The 18,792-nt window shown below is 36.1% G+C and overlaps 1 protein-coding gene across 6 annotated transcripts in view; it reads left to right on the top strand.

Moving 5' to 3' along the window:
* Positions 1-17,403, top strand: part of Lar (tyrosine-protein phosphatase Lar) — a 355,632-nt gene extending 338,229 nt beyond the window's left edge. For all 6 annotated transcript variants that reach the window (XM_087357458.1, XM_087357455.1, XM_087357460.1 and 3 more), the window contains 16 exons: positions 1,113-1,331; positions 1,884-2,165; positions 3,682-3,898; positions 4,626-4,801; positions 5,764-5,958; positions 7,099-7,319; positions 7,707-7,932; positions 8,728-8,928; positions 9,423-9,641; positions 10,120-10,274; positions 11,184-11,313; positions 11,765-11,920; positions 12,242-12,547; positions 13,739-14,019; positions 14,892-15,027; positions 15,518-17,403. In XM_087357458.1, coding sequence (XP_087213584.1) covers positions 1,113-1,331; positions 1,884-2,165; positions 3,682-3,898; positions 4,626-4,801; positions 5,764-5,958; positions 7,099-7,319; positions 7,707-7,932; positions 8,728-8,928; positions 9,423-9,641; positions 10,120-10,274; positions 11,184-11,313; positions 11,765-11,920; positions 12,242-12,547; positions 13,739-14,019; positions 14,892-15,027; positions 15,518-15,586 — 3,189 coding nt within the window. In that variant the 3' untranslated portion in view covers positions 15,587-17,403. The remainder of the gene's footprint in view (positions 1-1,112; positions 1,332-1,883; positions 2,166-3,681; positions 3,899-4,625; positions 4,802-5,763; positions 5,959-7,098; positions 7,320-7,706; positions 7,933-8,727; positions 8,929-9,422; positions 9,642-10,119; positions 10,275-11,183; positions 11,314-11,764; positions 11,921-12,241; positions 12,548-13,738; positions 14,020-14,891; positions 15,028-15,517) is intronic.
* Positions 17,404-18,792: the final 1,389 nt, after the last annotated feature.

The following is an 18,792-nucleotide window of genomic DNA, read 5'->3' as shown; positions in this document are numbered from 1 at the left end:
TGCTTCTTGTATTCGAGCACTGATGTGAGGTCTAGTGTTGTCATGTTGAAGGACTGCGTGGTTTTTATTCCAAACTCTTTTGAATATTTTTGCTAACTTATTGAAGGATTCAATAAAATGTTCAGAATTAATGGTTGTCCCTCATTCCATAAAATCAGCAAGAATTATGCAGAGGCATTGCTTTTCAGCCCATCCTTGTACATCTACATGCTTCAGTGATTTTACCCACAAGCAGATGACCTCCACTATTCACATAGATGATCAACAGAGCCATTCTGGATTTGGCAGCAGAAGGAAATATCAGAATAGCAAAAGGATATAGATTTTTAGTTTACTTTTCTTGTAAGAAAAGACAGGTTTATCGTATCATCATGTGTCTGTCCCTCCCTACTAACTTTTGAACCATTTGTGGGATTTCTGTGAAACTTGGATGAACATGTATGATTTGAGGTTTTCACAGCGGTGAGTCTGAAGATTGCTGTCTTCTGGGTTGTTGCGCCGTTGGTGGAAATCTACCAGCCTACATGGCGCAACAACCCAGAAGACAGCAATCTTTGGTTGAACATCATGTCACTAGAGGACACATCAGAGTTGTATGTTTCAATTTCCTACCATTAGTAATATTTTGCACTTGTGCAAACTTATCAGTTGGGAGTAACACTAGTGCCATTTAGTATAGGATCTTGAAACTTGGTGTGGTAATACATCACTGAAAAATATGTAACTTTTATTATATTTTTCATTTGTAGAATGTAAAATAACATGATGACTAGGCAAATCCTATATTTGAGTGTTGGTTTCAGGGTGGTAATTAATTAGCTGCTGGAGCTAGACATACAAAATTCTGTATAGAGATGCATGATAAGCATACCTACGTATTCTATATGAACATTGTTTTATTTGTTAACATTTACAAATATGACATTTAGTGAATTTAACATAATCAGAATTTGTACTAGTGGGAATTGTGCACTGAAATAGTTTACATTTCTGCTAGTCTTGCCAGAAGGAAAGTAGTTATCATAAAAGTTTTCTATTTAATAGAATCTCTTGTAATTTTGTTATTGCCATGTTTTTATAGTTTATCTTTATTTCAATGTTATATAATTCAGGCAGTATTCACAAATCTGGAGGAGAATACAGACTATGTTTTCCGTGTGAGGGCTCACACAAGCCAAGGTGCGGGACCTTATAGTGAAAAGATTACAGTGCATACAGAGCGTGACATTGTGCGTGCCCCTATGAGTGTCCAGGCTGTTGCTACATCTGATCAGAGTGTTGAGGTGTGGTGGGAGCCAGTACCCAGTAGAAGCAAAGTTATTGGTTACCAGGTGAGTGACCAGCAGCAACACAACTGTTAAGTTCACAAAAACAAATTTAATTGTAAGGGAGGGATAGTAGGATGTATGTGAAAACTCTGTTTAATGCTTCTCTGGTGGACAGTGGATTTGACACATAGGCACCTTAAAAAACAAAAATTTATCTCTGTGTAAAATTTGATTGAGTTTCTAACAGCAGTAAAGATGTTGATGTTGGTCTTCTGGGTTGTAACACTTTGTGGGCTTGTAGGAAGATAGTAACATTTTGGAGGAACTTAAGTATTGCCCTGCAAGTCCACAGGTCATTACAACCCAGAACAACAAAATATTATAAAGTTAACAGGACAAAGGGTAAGGACATATAAAAGAGACAAATGCGCTGAAATTTTTAACTAGATTTGTGAGCTGCATTACATGTTATAACTTAAAATACACATAATAAGGTGCATATTTCTGCAATGTGGCTGGCTGATACAGGTAGCAGACAACAGGCTGTATTTCTGTAATGCGTTAATAATGTTCAGCTTTTTAAAAAACTTTTGTGGCACCTGTTGAATATTTCAGATCTTCTATACTATGACTGCAGTGGAGGATCTTGATGAGTGGCAGCAGAAGATTGTTGGTTTAACTGAGTCAGCAGATCTGGTAAACCTTGAGAAGTATGCTCAGTATGCTATTGCAGTTGCTGCACAAACAAGGACAGGCCTTGGGCGTTTGTCTGAGAAAGTCACTGTTAAGGTGAAACCTGAAGATGTGCCCCTGAATCTGCGGGCTCACGATGTCAACACTCACAGTATGACTTTGTCATGGTCCCCACCAATTAGATTGAATCCCATCAATTACAAGGTATGTATTGTCTGTGGTGAAATGTTTTCCTTTCAAATATGGAGGCTGAATGATTAGTGCTCCTATTTCATATCCAGAAGGCCCTGCTTCAAATCTCAGCCTAGATACCAGCTATCCTGTCCAAGGTTTTTCATGGTTTTCCTGAGTCCCCACCAGGGCAGATACCAAGATAATACCTTAAATTAGGCCATGAATGCTTTCTTCCATATCCTTTTCAATTCATTACTTATTAATAATTCTGTTATTTAATACTGTATAGTCTGAGCTACTGACAGCATCATTAAATAAACCATAAATAAATACAAGGTTTCTCAGTTATCTTGTTATATTAGCTTTCGAGGGTTATTAATGCATCAGTGCATTCTGAATAAGTTTAATTCTTCTAAATTATTGTGTTATGGATTAACATGTAGACTCATAATATTTCCAGCATGATTTCTCTGAACAGCGTACAAGAACAGAAATGCTGAATTGAATCTAAATGCCAAAAAATAGTGTAAAATTATTGAATTCAGTTTTATTTTGGAAATATTATATTCTTCACTTAAAATATCTTTTAGTAATTGTCACATTTCAACATGCGTGGGCAAGATTTCAGACGTATTAATTCAGGTTACTTTATATCCATATAGAAAAGTGTTTCTTCGTTGATTCCAATTTTCAGACTTCTTGTCACTTGAATTTATTATTTGATATGTTATGTAATGAGTGTGATGGTTAGTAAAGTGATATATGTACTGTATTTCATCACAGAGTCATAATGTTTTTCCAAAATGTTAGATCACGGATATGAGTGCATAATTCATATGAGGATTTATGATTATGGTCTGTCATATGGGGAGTTTCACTGTCTTCTACACTTGTAAAACTGAAAATCTTCTTGAATAATTTGATTAATGCCTGTATCATGTAAATTGATAATGATAAAATGCCTTTCATCTTATTTTCATGTATTTATTAAACTTTGTTATGTTCCATACTATAATTTTATTTAAAACTTTACAAATAATAAGTTTTGAGCAAAGTAAATCATCACTTATCAAATCCACAGATACATTATTTAAAATCAGATCACAATCTCTGTTTATATCTTGACCATCATGTTTCTTCAGCATAGCAATGTATGTCTTATGTTGCATTTGTACTGCTGCAAGGTCATGCGACAGATCACATGATGTATTGCAAATGACAGAGAACAAATGTTGCCCAGCCAAGCTGAATATCTGTCATCTTGCTTGTTCCTCATGCTCAGACTATAACCCACTACAATTCCTTTAACATCCGGGACAGCATTTTTAGTTGATGCCATTTTTTTAGACTTAAGAAAATAATATGCGAAATATATTATCTTAATGTACCAATTCACAAACAAGGTCTTATCCTCAAATATACTAAATATAAGTTCAGTTATACACCATATATCCATCGCTGCCCCTCTCCTGATTTCATTGTTTTAGGTTTTTGAACTGTACAGAGTGCTTAGTAATAATATGGAAATGATGTTTTTGTCTTCCAGATTTCGTTTGATGCAGTGAAGGAATTTGTAGATTCACAAGGCATCACACAGATGCAGAGTGTTCCCCGTCGTTTAATAATGCTGGAGCCATCTGTTCAGAGCCACACTATCAATGAACTGTCTCCATTCACGACGTATAATGTGAATGTCAGTGCCATCCCGTCAGACCACCAGTATCGTCCCCCTACTAAGATTACCGTAACAACACAGATGGCAGGTCTGTGCCTCTTATCCATGTTATATTGTTGAATATGAGAGGTTAATTTTGTGATTGAAAAACTGTACAATCTGTGAGAGATAAATTGTTTTTAACCTACTTTTCCCTTGCTTTAATCTGTATTTAGCTTTCCTCTTGGTAATGATAACTATAGAGTCATATGAGGTAAGCATGTAAAATGTTGTGTTGAGTTTGATTATAATTTAAATATACAAACAGATTTTGTATGTAATGTTTCTTTTATGTGTTAAAAAAATGCAAACATAATGAGTGTAAAATTTTGACATTATATCTGGCTGATTTAATGTATTGGGAATACATTTAGTGAAAATTATGCACAGAAATAAATCATTAAATTTGTATTATTCTTGTTAGGCATAGATCTCAGGTCAGATTGGTCCCAGTGTTTTTGAGAAACATATTGTCTGCATATTCAGCCCTGAAGATGATCAAGAGTCAACATAGTGTCAAACCCAGAAGACCAATCTCATAAAGAAATGGCTGATATGTAAACAAGCGGCTTCAATAACAAAATTGTTTTGACTTGCTCATATTCTTTGATAAGATTTTAGTAGCCTGTAATAAGTAAAGAAAGTGAAGAATTTAATTTTTATTTTAATACAGACAGCTAGAGTTCTCACTAAAGAGAAATTGTTTCGATCCATAACTTTGAGGATATTTCATAGATGCAGAGTTACTGGGAATTAATTTTTTCTAATATTTTCAGCTCCTCAGCCTATGGTAAAGCCAGACTTTTATGGAGTTGTAAACAGTGCAGAGATTCAGGTCATCTTGCCCCAAGCATCAGAGGAGTATGGCCCCATTAGTCACTACTACCTTATTGTTGTCCCAGAAGACAAGCTCAATGCCCAGAAGAACCCAGACCAGTTTCTTACGGAAGAGGCACGTAGAGTTGTGTTATGCATGCAATGTTTTCTTACATAGAAAAATCATTATCAAGACTCTTTCTTTGTTTTTAACAGTGATTTGACCCTTTGATGACATTGGACATTTAAAAGGTAACTGATTGTGCATTTGGGGGAGGGGTATATTTTTGTGTAGACCCTGTAAGTACAATATTTTAGTATAACTTGTAAAATCAAGTAACTATTCCTATCACTTTAATATAATAATACAGTATAGTTGTTGACACGTCTTAATGTTTGGGACATCTGAGGTTTAAATCTCTACCTGGATATTAACTGTCTTGGCTGAGTGTGTCTCTCCTCATTTCCTCCAGGCAAACCCTGGGATAATACCTTAAAATAGTCTGCACCTGAGGACTGTGTCTTTCCACATCCCTTGCAGTTTGTCATTCACAGGCATCCTTCCTTTTGACAGTATATAACCTACACAACTGACATGGCATTGTTACATAAGCCAAAATTATTCTTAAAATCTGACAAGTCAAAACTTGTGAAAGTGAAAAATCAGGTGGGTTTTTGTCTTCATCATCTTATCAGTTTATTGTAAACTGTATTTTTCCCTGTTGGTACACCTGCCTTAGAAGTTGATTGCATTGTCCTTGCCAAACACAAATACCCCCTCCCCTAATATAAAAAATGCAAAACTGGTGAACACACTCATAAACGCAGTAACCAAAGCATGGATCTCTTAGGTTTCAACAGAATATTGTTGCTAATTAATTATAAGTGACTGGCATTAGTTTTTGTGATTTATGGTATTTATTTTACTTTAATATTTATTCATTTGAAATGAACCATTAATACATTTTCACCGAAGTAAGATTACTTGCTAGAAGTATGTTTCATTTCAGTTTATTTTCTGTAGGATTCTGATTTTTTGTATATCTGCCAGAAATCACTACATAATTCTATTGTACTTATGGATTAATAATTTTTCAGCTGATTGCCAACAAAGGAAACAAACAGGAACGTGAGAATGCACCATACATTGCTGCCAAGTTTCCACAACGTAACATCCCCTACACCTTCCATCTTGGAAGTGGTGAAACAAATGAAGGTTTTACAAATCGCAAACTAGAGCGTGGCAAGAAATACCGCATCTTTGTTCGTGCAGTTGTTGATACTCCACAGAAGGTATGTACAAGCAGTATGGTGTTGTATAAAGCAGACTGAAATACTTTATTACCTCGGCAGATTATTTGTACATTAAAATGACTGTAGGTGAAAGCCATTATGTTATAGTCACAGTTAAACTTTGTTTCCTCATATAGTTTGATGTTGTCTTCTGTTCAACACTTAAGAAAACTTCAGAATTTTAGACAAATATTTGATAATAAGAAATCAGAATTATATTCATGAAGAAGTTAACATCACATTTTATTTGGGGAATTGTTATTACCATTAAGTTCAGAATCTTTTGCCTTTCTGCTTTCTGTCTAAAAATTTAAAGAAGTTACAGTTTTTCTTTGCCAGCTGTATTTATCCTATCATCAGAGAAAATTAAAATCCCCATGTGAGTGAGGTTAAAATTTAAAACTCTGAATTATGACCACCCTAGCCAGGAGGATGGAGGCCTGGCTGACTTTGACCCATATCTGGAGGCGTCATCCACAACACACATGGTGCAAAGGAACTGCAGAGATTCATTCCAGCTTATATTTTGTGAAACATCTTTAACTTTGATAAAAGTTTTCTCTTCAGTACTGTGTATTTTGCCTTTAACATACAGGATTTTAAAATTATTCTTTTATACTCTCCTAGATGGAGTTAAGTGGAATGCTGCAGGATTTGAAGTAACTGTATCCCTCTGAAGGATTTGTATTATTTACAAATAATATAATTTTACAAGTTTCCACAAGCATTCTGTACACTTCAGATGTTCTTTCAATTTATTAAACAAGGTAATACAATTAGGATTTGAGGTTCTCACAGCAGTCAATTCAAAGATGGCTGTCTTATAGATTGTAACACCGTGTAGTCTAGTAGAAGTATGGCAGTGTTTCAGAGGTCCTCGCTGCCTCAGTCATCAGGGTCCTGATTGCCCTGATGATGGAGGCAACAAGGACCCCCGAAGCCACCTTCTTTGGTAATACAAGTGCAGCATCTGTGTAATGGACAGTGGACAGGGATTTTTCCATCAGACACTTAAGCAGTTATGTCTGGCAAATATTCTTTATTCCTAATTTCAGAATTCTGTTCTTTCATCATTGTTCATATGGCTTAATGAGATTTCTTTTTTATGTAGAATTTGAGCACATATTGTCACTGTTCCAGCATCTGTACACATCAAGTCCATTCTCAGAACACCTATCTCTGGACATGCGAGAAGTTCCTCCAGGTGAACCTCCAAAACGCCCAAACCCTGATGGACCTATAGACCCAGATGTATCAGTGGACAGGAACATGGAGGAGGCAACTATGATGTGGGTCATTGGACCAATCATTGCTGCTCTACTGCTTTCCATATGTTTGATTATACTCTTTATTATAAAGAAGTAAGTGTCTGTGAATAGATTGATGTTGTCGAATGATGGTTTTTTAAGAAGGCCTGATAAAAACAAGGGAAGGCATAAGTGTTTATTAAAAGAAAATGTAGAAATTATTGGTACTGAAAGTCACTAACTTTAACTATAAATATTACATTTTCCAAGTATGGTGAAGTATATATATATATAACATAACACTAATTAAAAAATGGAGACTGGCACAAAATGATCCACAAGCTGCCAATGGTCACTAGACCACCTGTTTTATTCATATGTGCAGAGGAGATGACCAAGTTTGTATACTATATTTTGCACTGTGTTGGTTTATTATTATTAATTACATGCTTTTGGATTACAGAAAACTAATTTAACACACACTTATATTGTGTTCTTTAGACGTAGACAACCATGCAAGGCACCTGATCAAGCTGCAGTGACTCGCCCACTGATGGCTGCTGATATTGGAACTAGCCATGCTCCAACAGATCCAGTTGAGATGCGTCGTCTCAACTTCCAAACGCCTGGCATGATCTCACATCCGCCCATTCCTATTTCTGAATTAGCTAATCATATTGAGCGACTCAAGGCAAATGACAACCTGAAGTTCTCACAGGAGTATGAGGCATGTAATTCAATTCCTGCTTCTAATTACATAAGACTCTTAGTTACCCACTTTGTAGATCGATTGCAGTGTTTTTAACTCTCCTCCAGAACATTCTGAGCATCTTTATTTTACTGTAAATCTTTACACCTTCGCTTCGACATTGGGTTGTACTGTTTCTGATGTGAGTTATTACCAATGTGGAATATAATGACTTTTGATTCACACTGAGCCCCTGAACCCTGTAAGTTAGTAACAGATATTTTTTTCAGCATTTAGAAGTTTCAGATTAGAGGAGTATTTTTCAGATAATTATATGTAAATAAATGTATATGAATATATTGTCTTATTTAGAGTGAAACTGCTAGGATAACAAAGACATCCATTACAAGATGTATGAAGAAGGCGTTATTTAATAATTTTAGTTTAATAAAGATTGTACTCCTACATGAATGAAGTGCAGATTGATTATCCATTGTTTTCAGATATCTGTAGTATTATTCCTGCAACATTACCATGGATAATTGAGGGTCTTCTGCATTGTAGGTCAAACCAGTGTTGGTTCAAAGTGTTAAAGGGCACTGGAGATGTTCTGCTGTAGGAAAGGCATGCAGACTTAATATGAATGAGTAAGGTTTGAGGTATTCATATGTTCTGTGTTAGGACACCATTCAGACTTGCAGGTGGTTACCAAGGTTCCTCCAAAACATTGGTAACTTAGTGTCATAAATCTGAATTCATTCAAAATTCATAGTGTTCAAGAAATGCAAGCCTTTAACATGTAATTCCTTTTGTTTGTTTTAATTCTGTCTGCAGTCGATTGAACCTGGCCAACAATTTACATGGGACCACTCCAATATGGAGGTGAACAAGCCAAAGAACCGATATGCCAATGTAATTGCTTATGATCACTCGAGAGTTATTCTACAGCCTGTGGATGGTATCCTTGGTTCCGACTACATTAATGCCAACTACTGTGATGGATACCGAAAACACAATGCCTATGTTGCTACTCAGGTGATTATTGCTTCATACAGTTGTGTTAGCCCTTAAAGACATTGATGAATTGGAGAATTTTGCCTACACTGTTATTATGTTGGATATTGTCTATTCCCATCCACTGTCTAAGAATGTAAAGATTAATGAAATCTAAAAAATTGTAACATAATTTTGTTTCTGAGGAGAATATTTGGCCGTAAACAGGAAGATGTTTTGAGAGGCTGGAGAAAATTTTTTAATCAAAAGCTTCATAATTTGTAGCAGACTGAATGCAAATTATCTGAGTGGTTTCAAATATTTATTTAACAAAAACTGAGTAATGTAAAGAAATTAAAGTTACACTGTTGGATGGAAAACTTCAATGCAGTTGTGTCTGCATTAAACAAACGTCAAGACCAGTGTGGTATGCATTGTCTAAGAGATTGCATTTTGATTATATATGTGCTCCAAATTGCAGTACATTTTTCCGCTCTCGTTAACATCTCATCACATTACATGTGGTTGGGTTTCAGGGTCCTCTTCAAGATACCTTTGCTGACTTTTGGCGCATGTGCTGGGAGTTGCGCTCGGCCACAATAGTGATGATGACAAAGTTAGAGGAGAGGACACGCATCAAATGTGACCAGTATTGGCCCACAAGAGGAACTGATACATATGGTGCCATGACAGTCACAATCACTGATGTCCAGGAGCTGGCCACTTATTGCATACGCACCTTTCAGATTTACAAGGTCATCACTCTTCACTCTGTTAATCCTCTTTATCATCATCTTTTCCAGCAATAAGCATATTGACACCTGTTACAGAAATTAGAGAACAGTTCTTCCATAATTTTTGAGGTGTTCTTAAACTTATTTTTCCTTCTCATTCATAATTTAAAATCTTTTTATGAATTCTGTCATATCTTCTTTCTTTTCAGTTTCTGTTCTTTCTAGTTTCTTCTGTATTCTGTAATTTATTTAGTTATCAGTGTTAATTTAATTTGAGTAATAATTTTTACTTTTTAAAATACTAAAAAAAAGTTGATGTAGGATGTCTTATTCAGGGTATATTGTATTTGGATAAATGCAGTATTACTGTAATTTTATGTCTAAATACATCCCTAAGAGAAGCTGTCATACATAGCTTATAGGCAAACAATAGTAAAATAATCCTGTTTAGTGCTTTTAAGTTCTTGGAAGATACAAGTATCCAAATCACGTGTTGCAGGCTGGCTATTCAGAACGACGGGAGATAAAACAGTTCCAGTTTACAGCGTGGCCTGACCATGGTGTGCCTGATCACCCTGCTCCTTTCCTGCAGTTCCTACGTCGTGTTCGCAACATGAACCCTCCTGATGCAGGTCCAATGGTGGTTCATTGTAGGTCAGTCTTAACATGTTTATGATATGGGAAGGTACCATAAATACCTGCTTCTAGACCCCCTTTCCAGCTAGTCGGCATGCAGGATGCAGATTTCACACTGTGCCAGATTAATTTTATTTATCTCTTTGTAAATATCTGTATCTTATGGCTCTATAGCAACCTGACATCAACAGGCACGTGTAAACCTCTATAAGTGAAACAGGAATAAGTGAGAAGGACATTTTTAAAGTTACTTTACCGTTCTCAGTATTATGGCTAATAAGGATGGTTTTGCACTACATTCATAGAAAGTCCACTTAGGCTTTTTCCGATGTTATATGGTTCAGGTAGCTTTTGTCTTCTAATAATCAGTAACAGTTGCAAATAGAATAGCACTTCTTCTTAGTACTACAAAGAATAATCAGTTATATGACATAAAGAATTAGCCAGCAACAACCTTATGTATTAAGCAGAAATGTAATTCAACATAATAGATATTGCATACTGGGTTTCTGATATTTGGTCCTAGGAGAGAAGACGATGGGGCATGGAGAAAACTGCATAATGATGAGCTTAAAAATCTGTACTCCTCCCCCAATATTGTCAGGGTGATTAAGTCGAGAAGAATGAGATGGGCGGGGAATGTAGCGCGCATGGATGGTACAAGAGGTGTGCACTGGGTATTGGTTGGGAAGCCTGGGGGGAAGAGGCTGCTGGGGAGACCTAGACGTAGATGGGAGGATAATCTCAGGCGGGATCTATGGGAGATAGGAGTTGAAGGAGACTGGATTTTGTTGGCCCAGGACAGGGTCCGGTGGTCTAGTTACCTGGGATTGGCACCTCTGTTTTGGATAAGTCCACATCATAGACATCCTGTCCAACTTATATTTATTTAAGAAGAGTGGTAACACTGACTTATTATTTTTACAGTGCTGGTGTTGGACGGACAGGTTGTTTTATTGTTATTGACTCGATGCTGGAGAGAATGCGTCATGAGAAAATGATTGACATCTATGGTCACGTGACTTGCCTCAGAGCACAACGTAACTACATGGTTCAGGTCAGATTTTGTTGCCAATAGTCTGTTAAGTACGTTGTCTTAATAATTTAATTGAAGAAAGAAATTACAATTTTCCTTTGTGACATATCTCTTTTCAGTGATCAAAGATCCTCTGCCATATCATGACACTAGGTTTGTCAGAAATTTGTTCCATCTCAAGAACTGATAACAAAATATCAATTTTTCATCATAAATTTAAGATGGAAATAGTGGTAGGACAGTGCACAAGAATGTTGCAGATTTTATATATGACTATGTGAAAATTTATTTTAGTACAGCTACATAGAGATAAGCCAGTTCAAACTTCTTTCATTTGCCGACTATTTTTATTTATCAGTTGATTTCTGTAATATAATTCTTGAACACAGGAATAGCTTTTTCTTTACCCATATGTTTACAGTTCAGTTGAATTGTTGTCTTACAAACTAACATTAAATTTTATTGTGGACAGACGGAGGACCAATACATATTCATCCATGATGCACTGCTCGAAGCTGTGATTTGTGGTAACACTGAAGTGGCTGCCCGGAATTTACACACTCATATTCAGAAATTGATGCTGCCTGAAACTGGGGAAAACATCACAGGAATGGAGCTTGAATTCAAGGTCAGCATTACTTTCAAAATGTTCTCATTGTGTTAATTTATGCTAATAATCACCTGCGCCCACCAATATTTCTGCTAGTGTCTCGAAACTTTAAATCTAGCATATGTAATGCTACTGTTGCAGCCTGTGTTCACTGTGTTCATCATGAAACTGACAGTAGTAGTAGTATTGCCAATGTGGACTTCAAAAATCTTCACTAAAAAAAATCTGTCCGCAATATTGACATATGATCTAAGGACAAATGGTATCTCTTGTAGCATGCTCATGGATTAATTAAATGGATCTGAAGAGTGTAACGAACATCGTTTCTTTATGTTACAGAAACTATCAAATATCAAGGCTGACTCCACACGGTTTATCAGTGCAAACTTGCCCTGCAACAAGCATAAGAATCGATTGGTGCACATCTTGCCATTTGAATCAACACGGGTGTGTTTGACACCTGTACGTGCCATAGAGGGCTCTGATTATATAAATGCCAGTTTTATTGATGGTTATCGGTACCGAACAGCCTACATTGCGACGCAAGGCCCACTTCTAGATACAACTGAGGACTTTTGGAGGATGCTCTGGGAACACAATTCAACTATTGTTGTTATGCTTACAAAACTCAAAGAAATGGGAAGGGTGAGTATTATTTATACATTCTGTAACCCAGGAGATAATTATTTGGATGTTCTTTACATTCTGTTGTAAGAGAACAACACCTTATGTGCCTGTTTTGCTTTTCTGTCACATCTATCTGTGAATTACTGTGTACTGTAAATTATTATTCTATTTTAATAAATATGTTTGCATTGTCTGAAAATGCATCATTTTTACAAATTAATTAATGTGAATACATGAAAAGAGTAATGATATCAAATGGAAGGTTGCTTTTATTTTTGATTGTTGCTGTTGTATACAGTTAGTGCAGTGGTTCTCACCTGCTGTGCCATGAACTTTTTCCAAATGTGCTGTGAGGCTTTGAATAGAAACCTTTACAAAATTAAATATGCACACTAAAAATTCAAATAACTGTTAATATCACATTATTAACCTTAATGGGGTCTGCAGTGGCCGTGCAGTCTGAGGTGTGGGCCTTGTGCCGCTTGGTCGCTGGGACCGTGGGTTTGAATCCCACTCAAACCATGGATGTTTGTCCGCGTCTTTCTGTATGTGCTGTCCTGTGTACAGGTAGAGGCCTTGCGATGGGCCGATCCCTCATCCAAGGAGTCCTACCGAATGTCTATAGATCAAGCCAATGAAAAGTTGGGACCCGCAGTGCTCAGGCACTTGAAGAATGGGTCGTTCCCAGTACCCAGTATCCCAGTATTAACTTAATTGAGTGTTTCAGTAATTAGTTAAACATAATTATTTTTTGCTCTATGATAATTTTATATATTTATACAATGAATTACATTACTTAAAAATTGGTATACTCTTATTATAAATTTTAGTTCTCTATTGTACTTCTAGTGTGCCAAAAAATATCACAGGTGTGCCACAAGAACCAAAAGGTTAAGAACCACTGACTTCAGAGAAAGTTAAGTATTGTGTGGCATAAAAAAACCCTATGGGATTTTGTGTACTCCATAGAATACAAATTTCTGACCTTGTTTTTGTGAGGTATGTTTCTAATTAAGATGATGCCATTTCAATGTGCAGTTTGCAGTCATAATATTTCTTGCATTTCACTTGAAGTGTGAACGATGGATAGAGGTTTCACTGTATATGAGAAAAATGTCATCCCAGTTGTTTCAAGAGAGGATGTGGAGTATTGTACTTATAAATGGCTCCTTTCTTAGTCTCTTTTTAATAATATAAATGTCTTTATAGGAGAAATGCCACCAGTACTGGCCCAGTGACCGTTCAGTGCGATACCAATGCTTTGTAGTGGATCCCATTGCTGAATACAACATGCCACAGTATATACTGCGTGAGTTCAAAGTGACTGATGCACGTGATGGCAGCTCACGTACTGTGCGTCAGTTCCAGTTTATTGACTGGCCAGAGCAAGGTGTGCCCAAATCTGGTGATGGATTTATAGATTTCATTGGTCAAGTTCACAAGACAAAGGAGCAATTTGGTCAAGATGGCCCCATTACTGTCCATTGCAGGTATGTGTCTCTCGGTAACCTTCAGTAATTCCATGCTGGGAAGTCGGTGCCTTTGGGCAGTTGTATCTCTGTAGACTTACATTTCGGATGTACCATCTCGGCCAGGATGCTGGCTATTCTAACTGAGGTCTCTTAGGGCTTTTATGAATCTCTCCATGTATGTGTGAGGATAGTACAATGAAATAGGCCATGACTATCACCTTTAGAATTCTTACCCTATTTATCACTCGTTAACATCTTTTGATCCCATTTCAGCTACATAATGTCTGCATTTGAAATGGAGTAATTTTCATATAACATAGTAATCACTCTTATTAATTGGCCATGTTATGTGCAAGGTCCTATAGTTGTGGAAACATTATTTTTTAAATTGTTTCACTATTGTGAGCAGAATAACCATGCACTGCAGGTGGAACATGGTCATTGAAATAAAAATAATTTCATCATAATTACAAGTAATTTAATATAACATTTCCATAAAATTAAATAAAATGGAATTTTATTTATCTTACGGCTATATTACAACACATGAAATACAAGAATACGATGGACATTACAAATATAATATACTAGAATACAGTACTATAATTTTAGGTCGAGATTGGCAATCCATTCAAGTGGTGGTGGAGAGGCCAGGAGGAAATCCGATTGTTCCCCTGGGTATGCCCTCAGGTGACATTCCTGCACAATATGTTTGATGGTCTGATGACTCACACCATAGTCACAGTTGGCTGAATGAAATGGAAAGCAAGAAGCAATAAAATAAAATCCTAAATATGCTCATTTCATTGTTAATATAAAGCTACAAGAGTCAATAGAAATAAAATTAATAAAATCTCATATGAATATGATTTGGTGTGCGCTTGTTTTAGTGCTGGTGTGGGACGCACAGGTGTGTTCATCACATTAAGCATAGTACTGGAACGCATGCAATACGAAGGAGTTGTGGATGTGTTCCAAACTGTACGCATTCTGCGCACACAGCGCCCAGCCATGGTCCAGACAGAGGTATTAGCTTATATAACAGTCTAAGAATTTCAGTAGAATTATTACAGGACAGATGGTCAGCATTTCATTGTAGTGCACTTAGTTACATATTTTGCCTAATGTCAAGGTTCTGGTTTCATTTAATTGTTTTTATCCCTTTAAATGCCAGTGGTAATTACATATGACACCTGCTTTATCAATTGGTGACTATGCTTTTTGGCCAGAGTGTGTCTGTGGGATATATATGATTCTCAGACTGAACAGTGAGTATTTCTTTGAACACCATTAACTAATTAATTTTATAATGGAGTCAAATATTATTTATATGAACTTTGGCTTGAAGGGTTAAAGTAGGCCTAATGTCCTGGTTTTGGATTTATTTATTTAATTTTAGTAGATGAAAAGTTACCATGTAATTTGATTTTTCTAGGTTTGAATAAGTTATGAAATAGCTTCTGATTTCTTTTCTTCACTAAGGATTGTTAACTCTATGTGATGTGCTTAATTTCAGGATCAGTATCAGTTCTGTTACCGAGCCGCCCTCGAGTACTTGGGCTCCTTCGATCACTATGCAAATTGACGCTAGTGCCCGTCCGGCCCCAGCCCACTGCCCGCCCACTGCCTGGAGGAGCGTTATCAACTCGAGAGTGTGCATGAGAGTGTGTTGTAGAGAAGTGATTGTTTGTGTAGTTGTGTTGTATTGGAAAATGTAGGCAACTCAAGAGTACGTTAGGAGAGGAACAAAAAAATAATATTTTAAATGATGGTGATGTGAAGTATATTACAAGAAAGAAGAAAGATGCTGTAGTTTTTATGAACCCTACCCTTCCCTTTCGTCCTCTCAAACCTTTTCATGTATTGACAATAACATGCCGAAACGTCATATCTTAAATGAAATGGATATTGATTTGCAACCTCAGTCAATCAGAGTCAGACATTTAACTTTTTTTAATGTAATTATTGCCTCGAGAACATGGTGCCATCCGTGATATTGAGAGTTGCATCCTTGGTTTCCATGTCTCGCTCGCAAGAACAGAAGAATATGAAGAAAGCTTCCTCACCCCCATTTGTTGGTTGCCGTGCGGCATATTTTTCCAAGGTGCCTACTTAAAGCAACAAGTAGCTATCCACACTTAACATTATTAAAAGTGGGAAGAAGAAATTTGGAAAACAACGCACATCATTGTCGTCGTCGAACATACAATCAGTGTGGAGGTTCCAAATTGATAATTTTTTTTATCATTATGTTTTGGTTAATTATGATCTTGCATTATTGTACTTCACTGTACCTACAAGTTTTAATCTTTAATTTTTACTATACATGCTCATGTGGTGGCCACGGGCTAATCGTAGGGACAGTTTTTAACAATCCGTGTTACAAAAAGATATATAGTCTTATCTTCTTTGCTTATCTTATGTGAATGGCATTGTCATTAAAGAGATATGTTGAGCTAAACACTTGCAGCACCCCCACAAATTAAATTCATACGTTACAATAAAAATTTAAAACAAAACTGATTGTCCAGAAAATTTTGTCATAGAAAATATTAAATACGTACATTTGTTCATAAAGGCAACTACAAAGAAATAAGAAGGTGACATTAGAAATACAGATCCAAATTATTTCTCATGTTGTTACATGTGTACTTAAGAAACTTTATTTGGTCAGAGCTGCATATTCTATTGAAGTTTTTAATATTATTGCAGAATTTATAATCACTTTGACAGTATCACAATAATGGTGCAAAATCATAGCCAGTACAACTCCGAAAACTGCAGAGATTTATCTGCAGTTCATTCTGTAGATTCATTATTCTGGTGCTGTGCATATAACATTTCATATTTGGACAAACTCCGTACTGTAGGTTGTTCCTTGCATGGTTGTTATTTATTCAGTTGTTTAACATATTCTCCACCTTTTTGTGAATCTCAAGGTTTATTGCCATGGAACAGATAATTAATTGAATAATTATTATTTTATAGTTCTCGCTAGCCTCAATAGAGCGAAGCTTCAAAGGAAATTTTACATCTTAAATATGTCATAATATTTTTTTGTCCCCCTCTAGGATTCATTTACTCATGAATATGTTAAACAATTATTTTGTGGGGGACAGAAATTCTATTATGTAAATACAATAGAAAAGAAATGAATTGAAATTATGCATTGCAATTCATCCTTGAGATGACGCTGTTACGTGTTCGATCACTCAGGTGCTTCTAAAAATAGGAAAGGAATGAGAAAGAACATACCAAAGCAAGAGTCCACAGAGGTTAAGTGAGATATATTCATATATTGTTTTCATTTTACTGCTTTGTACAATATCTTACAATTTATTGTTTTTGCGCATAATTTTCACTCTGTACATTAAGTGAATACGTAATAAAGTCGTGACCATCTGCCTTCGTTTGTCTCGAAGAACTTGATCACTAAGATAAAGTTATGTGTACGAGGTCTATACCAGAAATTGCTGGGCAGATTTTATTTTAATGCATATTGTTATGTTATGACCCCTATGAAGCTCTAATCTGTATATAATTTTTTAAAACGTGTCTTCACTGTATAAAACTGGTTTATAGCAAAAAATAGATCTGTATAGCGTCTGGAACTTTAATTAGAAACATTTTTCAGTGAGGTATGTAAGCAAATGCAGGGAAAAGTAATTTATTCATTTACGCAGTTTGCGCCCTTCCTTTTGATTGGTAGCTCTGTCAACAATACACTTTTAACTACGATAAATGAGTGTAAATAAAAATAAGATCTAGAGAATTGCAAAGAATGCATTTTGAAAGCATTTTGTATTTGAAACTGAAGTTCATTTTTCCACAATTATTTCATAGTCCCGAAGTATTAACTTTAATTGTTGTTTATATGTGAATGGCTAAATAACTGCCAAATTTGCAGCTACGAAACAAAGGAAAATAATATTTTTGTGATCGTCTGGGTTATGACACCACATAGTCTCATAGGTGGATACTAATGCTTTAAAGAACTTATTGTATGCCTTCATCTTCAGGGCAGAAGTTTTTCAGAAATATTGGTAACCACATACAAGGGACCATAACCTGGATTTACCATCGTGTAAACCTCAAATCTCGTAAAGTAAAAAAATGTGAAGCTATTACATGAGCGAGTATGGCATGCTATTTTGTTTTATGAATTATTTATGGTGCTTAGCAGTTTTACTGCCTGCATATCTACATACCGACAGCTATCTCGTAAGGATATCACATATTCTAATGTGACAAGAATTTAGACTGACGTGTTTTGATTTTTTAAAAAAGTTAAATATTTTTATTGCCTTCCCACTTTATATTAGTTTTTATTTAATTTTACGAGGGTCGCTCATTAAGTAATGCCCCACATTTTTTTCCTCAGAACATATTTATTCAAGATGACTCAAATTTAGTGACAATATAAATCAATGTTTCCTTTACACATACTATTTTTCCACATAGTCCCCATCAACTTGTACGGTTTTACGCCAGCGTGGAAGAAGTGCATGCATGCCTTGCCGGTACCAGCTCTTGTCCTGTGCACGTAGCCATGTCCTCACTGCTTGAATCACGCTCTCGTCATCTTCAAATCTTGTTCCGCGGATAGCATCTTTAAGTGGCCCAAAGAGATGGAAGTCGGAGGGTGCCAGATCTGGACTGTAGGGTGGATGGGGTAGCACCGTCCAACCCAATTTGGTGATTTCTTCCCGGGTTCTCAGACTTGTGTGAGGGCGTGCATTGTCGTGCAGGAGCAAAATTTCTGCTGGATGCTTGTGAGGCCGAACTCGTCGA

This window comes from Zootermopsis nevadensis, unplaced genomic scaffold (genome assembly GCF_977971745.1).
Source record: "Zootermopsis nevadensis isolate Lab colony 2312 unplaced genomic scaffold, Znev_1.0 Znev_ptg000028l, whole genome shotgun sequence".
Lineage (NCBI taxonomy): Eukaryota > Metazoa > Arthropoda > Insecta > Blattodea > Termopsidae > Zootermopsis > Zootermopsis nevadensis.
The sequence above is the reverse complement of the archived record's forward strand: the minus strand, read 5'-3'. Positions and strand labels throughout refer to the sequence as shown.